This window comes from Trachypithecus francoisi, unplaced genomic scaffold (genome assembly GCF_009764315.1).
Source record: "Trachypithecus francoisi isolate TF-2019V2 unplaced genomic scaffold, Tfra_2.0 Lachesis_group2, whole genome shotgun sequence".
NCBI lineage: Eukaryota > Metazoa > Chordata > Mammalia > Primates > Cercopithecidae > Trachypithecus > Trachypithecus francoisi.
In genome coordinates this window covers 16,520,451-16,539,067 of record NW_022681465.1, presented here as the reverse complement: position 1 = coordinate 16,539,067, position 18,617 = coordinate 16,520,451, and the positions used below count along the sequence as shown (strand labels likewise).

General features: G+C 42.2%; 1 protein-coding gene across 1 annotated transcript; it reads left to right on the top strand.

Annotated features, from left to right (window-relative positions):
• The first annotated feature begins 3,428 nt into the window (after positions 1-3,428).
• On the top strand, positions 3,429-18,617 carry ZNF622 (zinc finger protein 622). The gene is made up of 6 exons (XM_033178827.1): positions 3,429-4,971; positions 6,556-6,816; positions 7,024-7,186; positions 11,602-11,714; positions 16,979-17,122; positions 18,352-18,617. Exons 1-6 carry the CDS (start codon positions 4,347-4,349, stop codon positions 18,477-18,479), a joined length of 1,434 nt encoding a protein of 477 aa, XP_033034718.1. The 5' UTR covers positions 3,429-4,346; the 3' UTR covers positions 18,480-18,617.

Here is an 18,617-nt window from a genome sequence, read left to right as displayed (position 1 = left end):
AGAGAGAGCAAGGTGGGAGGTGATACACACTTTTATAAACAACCACACCTTGAGAGAACTCACTGTCGCAGGAACAGCACCAAGGGGATGGTGCTGAACCATTCAAGAGAAATTCACACCCATGATCCAATCACTCCCACCAGGCCCTGCTTCCAACACTGGGATTACATTTTGACATGAGATATGAGTGGGGACAACATCCAAACTATATCAGTGATCTTAATTTAAATTCTTCAGAGTGATCAATTTGGTTTTTTTTTTTTTTTTTTTTTTGGATAGCGGTACTGTCAGCAGAGGTTAGACACATTAAGAGTGCTGAGGATGTGCTGCAGAGATTTTACTCAACAGTCCCTTGCATTTACCAAGGAGGTATTGGTTGTAGACCTACTCTTTTTTTTTTCTCCAATTAGTTCCAGATACTGCTGCTGGATCCACTCAAGGCCCACTTCTATTCCTGATGCCATATAAGCTGAAACATTTTGTGACTCTCCAACAAATGAAGCATGAACAGTAAACACAAGAACCCAAGTCTTTTGCCAATGATATCGTGGCTCTCTCTAGTCTCATTTTCTCTTGTTTGTATCCTAAGCTTCATCCAACCTAGACACACTCTTCTTAAATATGTCCTTGATTTTCCTCCCTCCACAGTATTTCTTCTACCTGTTCCACCTCCTTTTCCACTTACAAAGTCCTCCATCTTCTCCTTTAGGACCCATCTGAAATGTCTACTCCTTAATGAAAACTTTTCTGATCTCTCTAATGGCATGAGATTTCTCTATCCTAAATACTCATTACCCCTCTTTCTTTATATTTCATTGTACTAGATCCAGCTAGTTAACTATAAATATTTTTTTATCATCCCTAAGAAGTCATAAAAAAACTTCTTGAGGGTAGGAATGCTTTAATTTAGAACCAGTAGAATATTACAAAAAATATGTAGCATGTGGGAGAGACTATGGGAGATACGAAAGCCACCAAAGGAAAGATACGAAAGGAATTTAAACTTTATTTTATGGGCATCAGGCAACTATTATTGAACATAAAAAGTGGCATATAAAAAATGCTACAGGAAAATTACTGATTACTTGTATTTACTGTAGAGGAGGGCTATGGGGAAAGAGTAAGGTTATCTTGGAGACTGCAGAAGAACAGTACATTGGAAAATTAGTATGGCGGAGGAAACAATACCTCTTTAAAGAAGAAAAGTAAAACTGGAGAGTTCAATGATGCTGAAATAGGAGAATCATGAAAATAGATTAGAGGAGGCAGGGAGGAAATAATGACCTGAAGAACAGATGCTGGAACAGTCATACAAGAATGATACTAGGCAAAAGTAAAACCAGAAGTTTTTTACTTTTATAGCCATCTTTTGCTTTACTTTTAGGGAAGCTTGAAAATATACTCTGCTTTGCTTATTCCAGTTAAAACTAATACTAGCTACATTTCTCAAAGTGAGTATCCACACGGCTCAGCTATTTTAAAAGATACTGATAATCTCAAAATAAGTTTTCAGAAATAAAAATCACCATCTGACTTAACTTTTGCACTGCAAAAGATTCGTTTAACAAATACTGAACAGTTGATCCGCTGGGACTGTTCTAGCATTAAAGTATACAACAAAGGAGTGCTTGCTGTCATGGAGCTTATGTTCTATCTAGACGCAGATGACTAACATGCAGTGTGACTAGACATCCTGGTTTGCCCAGGATTGAGGGGTTTCCCGGGATGCAGGACTTCCAGTGCTAAGCTTGGGAAATCAGTGACAAACAACAAATGCTAGTGGCAGCTGATCTCCCAGTGATCACCTAAAATCACCCTGCCCCCTGCTTCCCACTTCCTGGTATTCATGCCCTTATGTAAACCCTTCTCACATTAAATAGGGCTGACCTGCATAAGTAACAACACATTGTGGAAACGACTATGTGTGACTTCCAAGGCTAGGTTATGACAGAAATTCATGAATTTCATGTGGCTCTCCGTTGCACTCAAGCAGCCCTATGGAGAAGCCTACTTGTCAAGGAACCAAAACCTCTTGCTATCGGCTATGTAAATGATCCATCTTTAAGGGAGATTCTCCAGCCACAGTCAAATACAGTCAGACTTTCAGATGACTTTAGCCCTGGACAGCATGTTCACTGCAACCTCTTAGCAGATCTTAGAACCACCCAGCTAAGTTATTCAAATGCCTGACATACAGAAACTGAAATAAAGCTTGATGCTAAATTTGCGGGTAATTTAATACAGAGTAGTAGATAACTAATACAGTGCTAGAGAAAAGTTATGCCTGGTAAGGACTCAGGAAGGTAGGCACTATTTTTGGTAAGTGGATTTGGATAAGCCTCTCTTACAAAGGCATTTGGGCAGAGATCCAAAAAATAAGGGAGCAAGCCAGCAAAAGGATGTTCCAAGCGGAAGAGTAATGGTTTTTTGACTTAGTACCAACTAAAGTGATTGTTAGAAGAACATCAAATGTGTCATTGCGACTCAAGTAGGGTGAGCAGGGTAGAGAAGGGGGTGTGGCAGGACATCAGAGGGAGGGGCAGAGCCTTGCAGAATAAAAAGTAAGGTGTTTGAATTTGATTGAGTTAAGGGAAGCCACTGGAAGGTTTTTTAAAGCGCCATCTTCTTTTGATTTTCTATTAGTAGCTTGGATTCTGAGCATGCAACATTCGATTCTGTAACAAGGCTGACAAGGGTTCAACCAGGCTGTGTGGATGAAATCTATAACTTCCCCAAGCATTTGAAGTTCATGTTTTCTTTTTATTTTAAGACGGAATCTTGCTCTGTCGCCCAGGCTGCAGTGCAGTGGCGCGATCTCGGTTCACCACAACCTCCGCCCCCCTCCCCGGGCTCAAGAGATTCTCCTGCCTCAACCTCCCAAGTAGCTGGGATTACAGGTCTGCACCACTGCGCCGGGACTAATTTTTCTATTTTTTTAGCTGAGACTGGGTTTCGCCATGTTGGCCAGGCTGGTCTTGAACCCCTGACCTCAGATGATCTGCCTGCCTAGGCCTCCCAAAGTGCTGGGATTACAGACGTGAGTCACCGCGCCTGGCCTGAAGTTCTTTTCTTCTTCTTCTTTTTTTTTTTTTTTGAGACGGAGTCTCGCTCTGTTGCCCAGGCTGGAGTGCAGTGGCTGGATCTCAGCTCACTGCAAGCTCCGCCTCCCAGGTTTACGCCATTCTCCTGCCTCAGCCTCCCTAGTAGCTAGGACTACAGGCGCCCGCCACCACGCCCGGCTAGTTTTTTGTATTTTTTTAGTAGAGACGGGGTTTCACCGTGTTAGCCAGGATGGTCTCCATCTCCTGACCTCGTGATCCGCCCGTCTCGGCCTCCCAAAGTGCTGGGATACAGAACTTTGCTGTCCGATACACATGAGGCTACACAGCCAACTGGGCACCTGACACGGGGCTAGTCCAAATTGAGATGGGCTGTTAACTCTAAAACACACACTGGACTTCCAAGACTTAGAACTAACCACAAAGCGTAAAAGATCTCGTTAATTCTTTTAGACTGATTACATGCTGAAATGACAGGATGGCTAAATTAAATACATCATGAAAAGCAGTTTCACCGATTTCTCTTTACTCTTTAAAAATGTGGCTACTATTAGAATTACCTAGGTGGCTCGGACTGTGTGTCTACAAGGGAGCTCCTCTCCGGCACTCTGTACACTCAAGTTTCGCCGGTGTCCTCCGCCCGAAGGGCCGCCTCAGAAAGGCCGAGCCCCCGGCCCGGCCTCTCCGGTTTCCCGGGGAAGCGGTCCAGCCGCCGGCGAGGGCTCCGAGGTCGGCCCCGAGGGTTAAGGGGCAGCCCTGGCCTTCGCGACATCCATTCACCCGGCTCCGCGGATGTAGCGCGCGGTCCTCAGGGAAACCCCGACCCTCGCGTCGCTGACCCGACCATTCATTAATCGGGGGCTTCCCAGGGCCGGGGAGCAGCCTCGGGCGCCCCACTCCCCCATTCTCGCGTAGTCGTCTACTTGACCGCGTCACACTGAGCGGCACAACCACCAGGGAAGGTAACTAGGAGGGCGCGACCTCCCTCAAGCAACACCCAACTCGGGCTGACTGAGGGGACCCAGGTCCGGTTCAGTCACTGCGTTCCCTAGGCTTCCCGGATCTCACGGCGGCGGGGGCGTGGCCACAGCCTGAGAGGCGGGTTTCCTGTCCAGTTGTGAATAACTTCCGACGTGTGCCGGAAGTTTCCTCAGTGACAATCAGGAAGTCGGCGTGTCGAGTGGCTCTTCCAGGCCGCTGAGGCGGGTTAAGGTCTGAGGGTCGTGTGGGGCCAGGGCGCTGATCACCAGGTGTTTGGCGTGGTCGGCTCTTATTTCTCGCCTGGCAATGGCGACGTACACATGCATAACTTGCCGGGTGGCGTTCCGCGACGCGGACATGCAGCGGGCGCACTATAAGACGGACTGGCACCGCTACAACCTGCGGCGTAAGGTGGCCAGCATGGCCCCAGTGACCGCCGAGGGCTTCCAGGAGCGAGTGCGGGCGCAGCGGGCCGTAGCGGAGGAGGAGAGCAAGGGCTCGGCCACCTACTGTACCGTTTGTAGTAAGAAGTTTGCCTCTTTCAACGCCTACGAGAACCACCTCAAGTCCCGGCGGCACGTTGAGCTGGAGAAGAAGGCCGTGCAGGCCGTGAATCGGAAAGTGGAGATGATGAATGAAAAGAACTTGGAGAAAGGACTGGGCGTGGACAGTGTGGACAAGGATGCCATGAACGCGGCCATCCAGCAGGCCATCAAGGCCCAGCCGTCCATGTCTCCCAAGAAGGCGCCCCCAGCGCCTGCAGAGGAGGCCAGGAGTGCCGTAGCCGTGGGGACTGGTGGCCGTGGGACCCACGACCGAGACCCGAGCGAGAAACCACCCCGGCTCCAGTGGTTTGAACAGCAGGCGAAGAAGTTGGCAAAGCATCAGGAGGAGGACAGTGAGGAGGAGGAAGAGGACCTGGATGGAGACGGTGATGGCCCTGTCTGGGCGGGGAGGGTAAAGAGGAACTTGGCCCCCCTTAAGTTTTCAGATTTATATTCGAGATGCCTGTGTGTGTATGTGTGTTTGAGAGCTTTTAAGTAAAAATGATGAGGGAAGGTGGTTTAGACGCTTTCTGAAGTGCCTTATCTGGCCAGCAGATTTGGCTATTTAGTTTACTCAGTTCATTCTGGAAGGCCTAAAACCTTGTCTGGAAAAAGAAGTGCCTAATACATATTTGGAGAATGAATTGACGCCTTCTCTGTTTTGGATGAGGAAACTTTTAACATATGCACAGGAGGACATGCTATCGTCATACCAGCCGCCGTGTTATTTGCTGTTCCAGTGGGTTTCCAGTTATGGTGGTTTTGCACTTACTTTAGTTGAGTAAAACAGAATGAGGGGATCAAAATCAACTCAGCCAGAAATGTGGAGCTGGAGCCAGCAGCCTCACCTCTTTGACTTTATGAGTTATTTATTCCTTCCTTCCCTCATCCCACATCCTATTAACAGTGCTGGTGTAGGTGTTCATGTCTTAGTCTGTTCGCTCTGCTATAAGGAAGTACCAGAGACTGGGTAATTTATGAATAACATAAATGTATTTTCCCAAAGTTCTGGAAATTGGGAAGTCCAAAATCAAGGTGCTGGCAGAGTCAGTGTCTGGTGAGGGCCTGTCCATAGATGAAGTTTTCTCATGGTATCATGTGGAAGAAGCAGAAGGCAAAAACGGGCTAGTTCCCTGGCACTAATCCATTCATTCGGGATTAGTGCTCGCCTAACTTAATCAACTTCTAAAGGCCCCACCTCTTAATGCCATTTCATTGATGATTAAGTTTCAATATTTGAATTTTGGGAGGGAAACATGCATTCAAACCGTAGCTGTTCATAGAGCACCCCACCAGCACATACACACACCCCATAGTACTTTTGTGAAATAGTAGATAGAGGCATTGTTTTCGCAGTTTACAAAATATGCAACCAGAGCTCACGCCTGTAATCCCAGCATTTTGGGAGGCCGAGGCAGACGGATCACGAGGTCAGGAGATCAAGCTATGGTGAAACACCATGTCTACTAAAAATACAAAAAATTAGCCAGGCATGGTGGCGGGCGCCTGTAGTGCCAGCTACTCCTGAGGCTGAGGCAGGAGAATGGCGTGAACCTGGGAGGCGGAGCTTGCAGTGAGCCGAGATCGAGCCACTACACTCCAGCCTGGGCGACAGAGCAAGACTCCGTCTCACACACACACACACACAAATATATATATATATATATATTCACCCAGATAGGAGACTCCCTAACTATGTTCAGCACTGAGCTAGGTGCTGTAAGGCATAGGAAAGAAACAGAAGACTCCTATTTCCTGGAAAAGAAAGACTAAGGAATTTCACAGCCATTCAGATGAGTCTGGTAAACAAATAGCTAAAATTGAGATCTTGAAAGAGGAGTTGTCCTTGGGAGTTGGGGGTACAGCTGTTTCTTCAAATATAGGACTGTATCACCTCATGTGAATTTTTGTGATATCTTTGCTTGCTATTACTTTTCTTAAACTTAGTATTTCAAAATTCTGGCTTGCAGATTGGGAAGATATTGATTCTGATGAAGAATTGGAATGTGAGGATACTGAAGCAATGGACGATGCTGTGGAGCAGGATGCAGGGGAGGAAGAGGCTGAGGAAGGCCCACCCCTTGGTGCCATCCCTATTAGGGACTGCTTATTTTGTTCCCATCATTCCAGCTCGCTCATGAAGAATGTGGCTCATATGACCAAAGTCCACAGTTTCTTTATTCCTGATATAGAATATCTTTCAGATATTAAGGGACTGATTAAATACTTGGGTAAGTACAATAGTTTTTCTTTTAATGAGGAAATAATCACATTATTGGGGGACTGGTCTCAAGGGAACATTAGTTTTGCATTTTTCATTAATCTTTGATATAATTGCTTGCTTATTTTGTGAATGATTTTTGAGTTGTGACAAATAGTGAGATTTAATTGGTTGCAAAAAGCTTTTTTCATATTTTTTCCTTAAATTGTTTTTCTAGGAGAGAAAGTTGGTGTTGGAAAGATTTGCTTGTGGTGCAATGAGAAAGGGAAGTCCTTCTACTCCACAGAAGCTGTACAGGCGCATATGAATGACAAAAGCCACTGTAAGCTCTTCACAGATGGCGGTGCTGCTTTGGAATTTGCAGACTTCTATGATTTTAGGTAAGCATAATTTGTAATATGAAGTGAAGTGAAGTTATATTTGCTTTGCATTGATATTATGTGTGCCAGTGCTGGATATGTGTTTGGCACTGTACAACGTAATCTTAATAACACTTATAACACCTCTGTATTAGGTAATTCTTTCTTTTAGTTGAGAAACTCAGTTTCACAGAGTTTAACACATCTAGTAAAGAGAAGACCTTAGACCCAAACTGAGGTTTGACTTGTTTTTGTTTTTGTTCTGGTTAAATCATCAAGAGCTCAGTTTTGCTCCTTGAACAGAGGTACAGAAATTAGGTTTCACGTATTGGGTTCCTGGAGAGTCCTTGATCACCAGCTGTCTCCTGAAGGAGTTGAGACAGTTGCTAAACCAGGCCCAAACCAGGCATCTGATGGTGAGATTATCCCATTGGTGGTTCACCCCTAACTAGAATCTCTTTTTTTTTTTTTCTGAGAAAGATTTTTTTCTGTCACCCAGGCTGCAGGACAGTGGCACGATCACAGTCTACTGCAGCCTCAGCTGCCCTAGGCTCAGGTGATCCTCCCACCACAGCCTCCCCAGCAGCTAGTGTGCACCACTATACCCTGCTAATTTTTGTATTTTTTGTAGAGATGGGGTTTCGCCATGTTACCCAGGCTGGTCTTGAATTCCTGGGCCCAAGTGATCTACCCGCCTTAGCCTGGGATTATACGTGTGAGATACCATGCCTGGCCCTAACTAGAATCTTGAATAATTTGTATGTCATTTAGCAAATGTATGTTAAGTACTTGTGAACAACTAGTTGTCAAAATTCCTGTGAGCTAGTACAGGAGATAAGCAGATGTGTTTAATCACCATGCCAGGCATGCATAGTCCAAGTGATACAATGTTCAGAAAAGTCTCAGTCTTTTAAGTCTTGCTTTTGCATTTTCTTCCTGATTTCTCATTTTGCAGCTGGAGACTTGCAGTTGGTGGACATGACTGGGAGGAGGTAGAGGGGAGGATTAGAGGCTATGGCAGTAGAGAAGACAATGAATTCTGCTGGTGGTGGGAAGCATCCTCTTTCAGTATTTATCCCTCTCAAGTTTCGTTTTAGACACCAATGTTTATAACCTTTTGACTGATGTTGTCATCAGAGTGGTCAAAGCAAATACCATGGATAGAGTCAAGCGGCTGCCATCAGCAGTAGGCTTGGAATGCCCAGCACTCGGTCTGTCATCCTGTGGTTATATTCAGGATCCTACCCAGTTTCACAGATTTCAGTATCTTCTGCAGGCCCGTGACCCCCACATTTATATCTCTAGTATAGCCTTCCCCTTAGCTATAGACTAAAGATATCCAGCTACCTCCTTCATATTTCTACTTGTGTCTAAAAGGGATCGTTAACTTGTCCAAAATCAACTCCTGCTATGCATCCTAATCTGCTCCCTGTAAGTAAATGGCATCTCTGTCCTTCTAATTACTTAAGCCATATGCCATGTAGTCTTCCTTTATTCTTCTGTTTTCTTTCATGTTTACTTTAGAATCTATCACCAAATCCTGCTTTAACTACTTTTGCACTATCTATCTTCAGAGGCTGACTGCTTCTTACTACTTCTACTGCTCCTACCCAGGTCCAGGGCACCATCATCTTTTGCCTGACTTCCTACAGTAGCCTCCTGCTTACATTCTTACTACCCGCCACGTTCTATTCTCAAAACTGTAACTAGGGGGATTCTTTTAAAACACTAAGTGAGGTCAAACTCTGTTCAGATTCTTTCAAAGACTACCTATCTTGCTCAGAGTAAAAGCCAAAGTATAATGTCCTGCAAGGCCCTGCGCCTGATCTGGAGCCTCTGTGGTTCTGTTGTGTTGTATTAGTTGCTCTCTGAATTCCTAACTCTTTGTCTAATGCATCAAGTGTGTTTCTCAGGACCTTTGCATCTGCTGCTGTATTTGTTTATAGTATTCGCTCAGATATTCACTTGACTTGTCCCTCACTTCTTGCCAGGCATTGACATAAATTTCACCTTCTCAGTGTGGCCTTTTTTGACCACCTTCCGTAAAATAACACCTACCCAATCCTTTTGATCCTGTTTTATTTTTCCTTATATCCCCTACTGCCATTGTGTGTATTGTATATTATTTGTTTATTGTCTCCTCCTTCTAGACTCTAAGCTTCAAGCCCTAGCCTTTTGTTGTTGTTATTGTTGTTCTTTACTGGGTGTTGCTTAAACCATTAGTTTGAATTAAAATATGTAACTGATGGAACTGGTTCTCCCTTAGTCCAAATGATGTATTTTTCATTCCATTTACAGTTTTATTCTGTTGGTGCCTAGATATGAGAAATTATGTGAGCCTTTCTTCCTAAAAATGAATATTAAATGATTTGTTTTCCTTAAAAAAATAAAAGTTAGCCAAGTGTAGTGGCATGAGCCTGTAATCCCAGCTGCTCAGGAGGCTGAGGTAAGAGGATCACCAGAAGCCAGGAGTTTCAGGTCAGCCTCGGTGACATGGTGAGACCCTGTCTCTGGGGTTGGGGGTTGGGGGAAGGTGATAATGCTTAGTAAAGAAAACTTGGAAAATAGAAAGCTTTTACATACAAAGCTGGTGTTTATGGAGTGCTTACCTGCCAGACACTGTTCTAATAAGCATTTTACGTGGATTCACTCAGCTAAAAAATGACAAATTACCTATAATTTCACTCCCCTTCACAAGGTAACTTGTTTACTTCTTTTGGACCTGAAACTTTTTATTGAAGAATAAACTTACAGAAAAGTACATATATGTATACAACTGGCCCTCTTAGTCATAGGTTCTCCATCTGTGCATCCAAACTATAGTGTTCAAAAAAAATTTTGTCCATACTAACATCCACAGACTTATTTTTCTTGTTATTATTCCCTAAACAGTACTGTGTAACAACTATTTACATAGCATTTACAATGTTTTAGGTATTATAAGTAATATAGAGATGATTTAAAGTATGCAATGATTTAGGTTATATGCAAATGTTATACCATTTTATATCAGGGACTCAAACATCTGCAAATTTTAGTATCCTGGAACCAATCCCCCATGGATACCAAGGGATGACTGTACTTGTGATATCATGTTTAGTGAAAGTTTAAATATAACTAGTACCTAGATCAACAAACAGCATGTTAATAATCCCCTGACATTTCCCTTGTGTGTCCTTCCAGAAACTACCCCTCCTTTCTCCAGGAGTAGCTACTATTCTGACTTATAGCTGCATAGATTGATTTTGCCTGTTTTTGTACTTTATATGTAAATGGAATCACAAAGAATGTACTCTTGGGTCTGACTTCTTTTGCTCAACTTTCTGTTTGGGAGACCCATCCATACTATTTTATATAGTTGGAGAGAGTCCTTATTGTTACAGAGTGTTCTGTTCAGTGCTCCACAACATCTAGTCTAAGGCTGATACACATTTGAGTGGTTTCTAGTTTGGGGCTATTACAAGCAATGCTGCCACATCATTCTAGTGTGTCTTTGGCAAATGTTTATAGGTTATCTTTTGTTTGTATATGTAGGAGTTGGGCCAGAGGATATACATATGTTCAGTTTTAGAAAATACTGTCAAATTGTTTTCCAAAGTGGTTTTCTATACTTCCACTTGTAGTGAGGGAGAGTTTTTCATTTTAGCAACTTTAGTGGGTGTGTAGTGGCTTTAATTTGCATCTCCCTGATGATGATTAGTGCAATCAAGAGCCTTTTTATGTATTCATTGGCCATTTGGATATCTTTTTGTGAGGTATCTGATCAAGTATTTGTCTATTTTCTTATTAGGTTGTGTGGTTTACTGTTAATAAGTTAATGTACACTTTTCCTATTATTTTTCATATGTATCTATGACTAGCATTTGTCAACATTTTTAGGAATATGGAGATTCTTCTGGACCTGCACTGTCCAATATAGTAATTACTAGGTATACCCATATAGCTATTTAAATAAATGGAAGGTTTAGTTAAAAATTTAAACATTCAGTTCTTCAGTCAGACTACCTGCATTTCAAAGTTCAGTGCTGAAAAGCTCATGTGACTACAGTTACTGTATCAGACACAAAGACATATTGATAGAACATTTTCTGTCGTCACAGAGTTCTGTTGGACAGCACTGTGCTATAACTTGTTTTTATAATGGTTAAATTGAGTATAGCTGCATGTACAGCTGTACGTTCTCCTTCTTTTCTTCTCTGTTAGGTAGCTTTTCTAGGGAAAAACAAATAGAATTCTGTTATAGGTCTTCTACTACAGACAAAATGCGAATGAGTTGTTTTCTCCCAAAACCTTTTAGCTGGTAGTTCCTACAGCTGCTTCCTCCCCTCTCCCTTTTAGGTAGCTTAGGAAGTTTGCCACATTTGCAAATAAAGTTTATGTCTTTTAGTTCCATTTGAGGTATCAGTCTATTTATTAGTGCAACTTCTCTGTTGCAGGAGTAGCTACCCAGATCACAAGGACGGGGAGGACCCCAGTGAGACTGAGGAGTTGCCCTCAGAAAAGAACTTGGAATATGATGATGAAACCATGGAATTGATTCTGCCTTCTGGTAAGTGCATTTATCAAAAATAAATAACTTAATGCCAGTGGGACTGAGGGAGAAGCATATCTCCGTCAATTACCTTCCATACTGAGGGAAATAGACCATAAAGCTTAAAGTATATGTTTGGGTTCTCACGTACAGTGTAAACCCTGAAGGTTGCTGCTCAGCTCTAAGTTGGCTGTTTTGTTTAAATTTGATCAGTGTTTTTGTTCATTTCTGGGTTATGACTCAGAATGTTTGATCAGGCATTTCTTTTCTTTTTTTTTTAGATGTAGACTTTTCCTATTCTGTCTTTATCTATTTTTTTTGGTCCTGTCTAGGTTTCTCTTGTTAATTGTAACCTTACTGTTATTCTTTGAACTGATTCCTGTTTCCTTTAGTTGCTCAGACTTCCAAATGGTAGTTTGGTGTGGGTGTATCTGACTCATGGTGGAAATTTATCCACCATGAGGTGTGAAAAGATGAAGAATAACCATGAATGTGAGAAGCATACGTGGTTGTTTATTGTGTAGGAAGAAAGAATCGTGATTAACTGATAAGAATAGGAGAAGCTACAGAAGACGTGTTTGAGAAATGAAAGAGGATGGAAAGGTAGAGATGATAATAAGATCTTAATATCTGGTATTTACTGAGCAGTTAGCACATTCAGGCAGATGTATTTGTCTTTATAGGCCAACATTGAGTTAGATTCCAGCATCTTCATTTTGCGTATGAAGTTTAGAGAGGCTGAGTAACTTACCAGGATCACATACCTAATCAGTAAAGCCTTTTTCCAATGTCCGTATACTACTTCGGGAGATTTGCAGTAATGGTGCAGGCAGGAACAACACACTCTGCTGGTGGAGAGGTCTGCAATGAAGCAGCCTTGTCTTATGGCTTTCCACACAGAATGTCACTGCTTAGGTACAGATGGCTATCTGTAGCTCAGAATGATAACCTTGTAAGGCCAAGAGCAGCTTTAGAGTGTGGCAATAGGAAGAAAGGTCAGGCAGAACCTATTTTGAAGATGACAGTTCTTTCTACAGTGATAAGAAGGTTATAATGCAATATATTATCATGGCCTATCTAGTACACAGTGGTAAAACATAAATCCCAGAGAACCTTTTCTAGTCTTTCTCTGGTGACAGTACCCATAGAGAACATCAGAAATATGTTTAATAACTTATTCTCCAGAACTAGATGTTTACCTTGTTGTCTCCTTAGCTTCTGCTTCTTAAACGGTAGAATCAGATAACCATAGACCTTAAATACATTGAATAAGACAATCCTAGTACGGCAGTGTCTACCACGTAGTAGGATCAGCCGTAGTGTGTGCTTCATTCAGCAGCTACTTTAGCGCAACATAGTACAAAACTTAGCATAACATGAGCATATCTATTTAAGAAATCTAGGATGTTTCAGAGAAGTTTTCATCTAGACTTTAAATTTTTGAAACTTATAAAAAATAAAGAATCCTCAGCTTTGTCTTGGGTGATTGAGTTTTTTAAGGTATCTAAAAAGATACCCATTTTGACTGCCAAAGCCAAGCCCATTTTTGGCTTTGGCTAGCCTTAGAAAGATCTTAGAGAGATCTTCCTCTCCCATATCCAGATGGCTTAGTAACTCCTAAATGTCTTTTGAGTATTTTTTTGTGTTCATTTGTCTGTGTCACCATTCGTCCTGTCTGGTCATCTCTTATCTGCTTTCCACATGACCACCAAAACATTCTTTCTAAAACACCAGTAGATTTTCTTGACCCTCTGTAGTTCCTCCCCTGGGAGCCATTGCCTTTAGGGTAACTTTGAGTTTCTCTCGCTACTGGTCCCTCAGGTGTGTAGTGCTATTCCTCTATCCACCCACATAGAGTTTTCTTCCTCTGGGCATTTGCATGTGTGGTGCCTGTTATTCCTACTTTTCTTGTAAGATTCATCTTATTTAGATTCAACCCTCTGGGGAGCCTTCCTGAACTCATCTCCTGTCCATTTACCGGGTAACAAGAGTCTCTCCCCTGCTGCTGGGCACTAAATCTAGCTGCTCAGATTGGACTTCAGTAAAATCAAGCAGGCTATCTCAAAGCCAATGACAAAAAGTAGCCACTAGAGGGCACTGTGAGCATTTATTTGGAAGATTGTGGTCTTGAAGGTTTTTTTTTTTTGGGTTTCCTTCGTTGCTCTTCAGCTCTTATGGAGTAAGTTGGTATGAAAGGCCCATTCAATTGGATGTCAGAAATTGTAAGGCTGTTTGTTAAGAAGGAGTGAACATTAGCCTGGTGTGACGGTGTGTGCCTATAGTCTCAGCTAAGGCAGGAGGATCACTTGAGCCCAGAAAGTCAAGAGTCAAGGCTGCAGTGAGTCATGATCACGCTACTGCACTCCAGCCTGGGTGATAGAACAACACCCTGTCTCCAAAAAACAAAAAAAGCAAAAAAGGAGTGGACAGTCCATAAGTGGTTACTGCTGTGTCAAAAGCTAGATGGACAGGTTGCATGCTTCACCATGACTTAACCAAGGGATTGGTTAGACATAACCAATCCCTTATTTATTGGGCAGTCACACTGTGTTCTAGAAAATATTTTTCCTTGATGAGGGCCTTCAAGTGTAGCTGTCCTTAGCCCATCATACTTGGTGCTAATATCAGGTGGTTACTGTCATTGGCATAGGGCAGGGGTAGCTCTGAATGCTGTTTTCAGTTCCTTCTTACCAACTGTTGGAAACCTTGGCATTGAGTAATGAAGCCATTTCAAGGACGCTTTAAAAGGCCAACCTTCTGTAGGATGTATTTCCACATGTTGCTTAAGAATATAAATATATTGAATTCTTATGTATTAATGACCAACATTATCACCTTGCAAACCTGGAGTGTCCAGACCTAACGTTATAAATAGAACATCACAGCAAACAATGCTGGAATTTCCTGTAGACCCTCCATTTAAGCTTGTGGTTGTATCTGTCAACTACATCTCACTGATTTCTTGTGGTCTAAGAGCTTTGTTAACTGTTACGCTGTCAAAACATTCAGGTTCAGGGAAAATGTTTTTATCCACACTGGTATCCAAAGACCATGTCTTTGAATCGAAAGGTTCTTTTTGTCATCTCTTGAGTATGATAACAAAACAAGCAACTGAAAGTAACTACTTTTGCATATCTGTGTAGCAAACAAATTATTTTCCAGTTGTTTTGGCAGGTATAGGGACTTAAAACAACCAAAATAATTTTCTTATGCAAATTAAAAGTCTGGATCCTAAAAGCAAATACAGACTTCCACAATATTTATAGTATCTGGTTCATGGTCTTTTTACACAAAAGATTCTGAAAGCAATGGCTTTACATAAGTAAATATAAACCTTTCCTGGAAACTGTACACGGGGTTCTACCTAGCCAAATATCCTTTATTCATTTTCAGTGGAAATGGCTTTTATCGTGCCTTATGTATATGCTGTTGTTAAATATCTGCATGGTTATGTCTGTCTGGGAAGATATTTGATTGCTTTGGTCCTAATTAATATTCTTGTGAAAGGATAGCGTGTATTTAGTAAGCTTTCAGGTAATGCTGATGACACTGGCCTAGGGACCACCTTTGGAGAGGCACTGCTATAAGGGAGCCTGGAATTAGTCATCTCTAAACCCAGCCCCCTTCAGGTCATCTCCCCTGAACGTATGACACAGGGATTGGGACATTTTCCCTAAAAAGGGCCAGAGGTGATCGTTAAGGCTTTGTGTGCCATTCTGTCTCTGCAGCAGCTTCCCACCTCTGCTGTTGTAGCAAGCACCAAAGCAGCGAGAGATGATACCTACACAGTTGAGCATGGCTGTGTGGCAGTAAAACGAACTAAAACAGGTGATTGGCAAGATTTGGTTCTCTGGCTGCAGTTTGCCACCCCCTAGATTAATATATCAGATGTGCCTCACTCTTTTTTTTTTTTTTTTTTTTTTTGAGACAGAGTCTGGCTCTGCCGCCCAGGCTGGAGTGCAGTGGCCGGATCTCAGCTCACTGCAGCTCCGCCTCCCAGGTTCACGCCATTCTCCTGCCTCAGCCTCCCGAGTAACTGGGACTACAGGCGCCCGCCACCTCGCCCGGCTAATTTTTTTGATTTTTTAGTCGAGACGGGGTTTCACCGTGTTAGCCAGGATGGTCTCGATCTCCTGACCTCGTGATCCGCCCGTCTCGGCCTCCAAAGTGCTGGGATTACAGGCTTGAGAATTGTTCTTCCAGTAGATATCTTTACTTACCTCGGGTTTTTATTATTCCAGCTACAGAATTTCCAACTGGTGGCCAATACCTTTGTCCCATAGTTTTTTTATTTGAAATATGCAGAGTCTGTTTTCTTTTTTCTCACTCTGTTACAAGTTAGTGGGCCTATGAGATAATGAGATATACAATCATATGTTGTAATGACATGAGCATACTTTGAAAATTAAATTTAGAAATTCATTTCTGAAAGCATGATTGACTCACATAGTTTTACCAGATCCTACTAAATAAGCAAAAGCTATAGACAGCATTCAGCTTAATCATCTTTTAAAATTCAAATTCACCAGGTGATTTCCATCATTTAGGAAGCAGTAGGTCAGGGTTACTCAGCCTTGGCACTATTGACATTTTGGACTAGATAATTTTTTGTTATGGGGACTGTCCTGTGCATTTAAAGATGTTTAATAGCATCTCTGGCTTCTACCCTCTAGGTGCCAGTAGTAACCTGTAGCTGTAACAACCAAAAATGTCTTCAATCAGTGCCAAATGTCCCTTGCTGGGTAAAATCCCCATTGGAGAATCACTACAATAGAGAATTTAAGCAAAGGAAAGGTGGATTGATTTGTATTTTAGATCCTAACTGTGGCTTGTAGACCCAAACATCAGAACTGCTCTCTGTGCTTAATCTTCTTCCCATATGTCTGTATAATTTTTATTTATTTATATATATAAAATGCTAAAAATCTCTTATCTCCTAGGGCCCTACTATCTGTATTAGTAGGGGTTTCTATGTGTATTTTGGGGGATTGTATGCAAGTAAGTACACAATGCTAAGTTTTTCACTTAACAGTGACTTGCCATTCTCTTTTTAAAAAATCTGTTGTTTGGTTTTCTTTTTCTGGCATGCTTTCTTTCTTTCACTTTTTTATTTTACATGCTGCTTCATCTTTCTTTAGTAGGTAGAACAACTGTTTCTTCTGGTACATCGATTTTCCATCTACATATACTAAAAGATCTGATTTGGAAAGCCCTTGCTTTATAGCTCTGCCTTGAAAAAACTATCCAACTCAGTGTTTCAGTATTGCTCTTTTGAAAAACAGGTGCCAGAGTGGGTCATCGCTCCTTGATGAGATACTACAAACAGCGATTTGGCTTGTCCAGAGCTGTGGCAGTTGCCAAAAATCGGAAGGCCGTGGGCCGAGTACTTCAGCAGTACAGAGCCCTGGGATGGACTGGCAGCACAGGTACATTGATCTTTACAACTACAGACCAGTCTAAGAACTTGTATTCCTAGCAGGGGTCTGGGGAAAGTTGTTCCCATTTATGTTGTCCTTGTGGATCCTCTCTGGGGGAAACTTAACCTCTTGGCTCCAGGGACTTCCATTACCACTTGATATGTTTAAGGCAATAAGCCCAAAGTGCTATGACTTAGAAATTTCATATTCCTGGCACAGCAATTTTATATACCATTAACTTTTTCAGAAGATAATAGTTACAAAAATAATTATTTAGTAATCACCAAAGGTTGAAATTATCCTGGAGGTTATGCAGAGGAATCAGACAGTATCCTAGTGGTTAATAGCTTGAGCTGTGGAGTCAAACGTGACTTATGTGATGTACTTAGAGGTTCTTATATGATAAGCATGAGTAGTTTAATTAATAGAAGCTTCTGTTTCCTCATTTATAAAACAGAGACGATAGTAATAAGACCTACCTTTTAGAGTTGAGTGGGTTGAATGTCATACATGTCTGATATAGTGCATGCCCATAGTCAAGGTTAGCTATCAGTCCCCTTTTTTGTAATTTTCCCATAGAATATTTAGCAAAAGTTAGAAGAGTAAAGCATGCCACTGCAATTGTTGAGCTTTGAAACCTCATCAATATGATACTCTTTACATCTATTCTGATGTGTTTGCTGGATAAAGCTGATTCTATCCTTAGATCTTCAGGGAAAACATCTATCCAACTAGAGGACTGTGGAGAAGATAAGAGGAGGGCTGCCTTCTGATGGCCTGGGAAGCTCTAGGCAACTAAAATCCATTTGAAATGCCACTGTATTTATATGTGGTTTCCTTCACTGTGGCCACTTGTGAGCTGTGTGGCCGCTTGAATCTGGCAGAGACTTGACTTCATCTTACTCTTATCAGGAAGTATTGTCTGACTCGATTTATAGCTTCTGCCTTTCTGATTAATGGGGTTTCACCTTTTGGGCTTATAGACTCTTCCAGATGATGAAAACTAAATATGCTAATCCCAGAGAAATGTATATATACAAAAGTTCTGGTATGCAATTCTGGGGTCCACAGAGACCCTTGAGGCCCATGGCTTAGAGACCCCAAGTTAGCAACTCTGTTTTAAATACAAGAACCCAGTTACCCTAAACTAACCTTTTGAATTCTCTGCCAAGGTTGGATTTTCTCTGATCACAAATAACAGACCTTTGCCTAATTTCTTAACCGCCTTCCAATCACAGGAGTGGCTCTTATGCGAGAGCGAGACATGCAGTATGTCCAAAGGATGAAATCAAAGTGGATGCTGAAGACAGGAATGAAGAACAATGCCACCAAGCAGATGCACTTTCGGGTCCAAGTGAGGTTCTGAGAGTCTGCTGGGATTGAGTGATCATCTCCTGCCCAAGTTTCCTCCTTGCCGTGAGGACCAGTGAAAGCCAGATCATAGGAGAGACCCTTTTGCTGCTACTTCATTGGTTCTGACCTAATAATAAAAGTTAGAATCATA

What these genes read in the sequence shown, in the direction of transcription:
- ZNF622 (XM_033178827.1), top strand. Translation starts at nt 4,347, where the DNA reads ATGGCGACGTACACATGCATAACTTGCCGGGTGGCGTTCCGCGACGCG. An exon ending in AGAGGACCTGGATGGAGACG is followed by an intron (nt 4,972 to 6,555) that starts GTGATGGCCCTG and finishes TCTGGCTTGCAG; the next exon opens with ATTGGGAAGATATTGATTCT. An exon ending in GGAATTGATTCTGCCTTCTG is followed by an intron (nt 11,715 to 16,978) that starts GTAAGTGCATTT and finishes TTTGAAAAACAG; the next exon opens with GTGCCAGAGTGGGTCATCGC.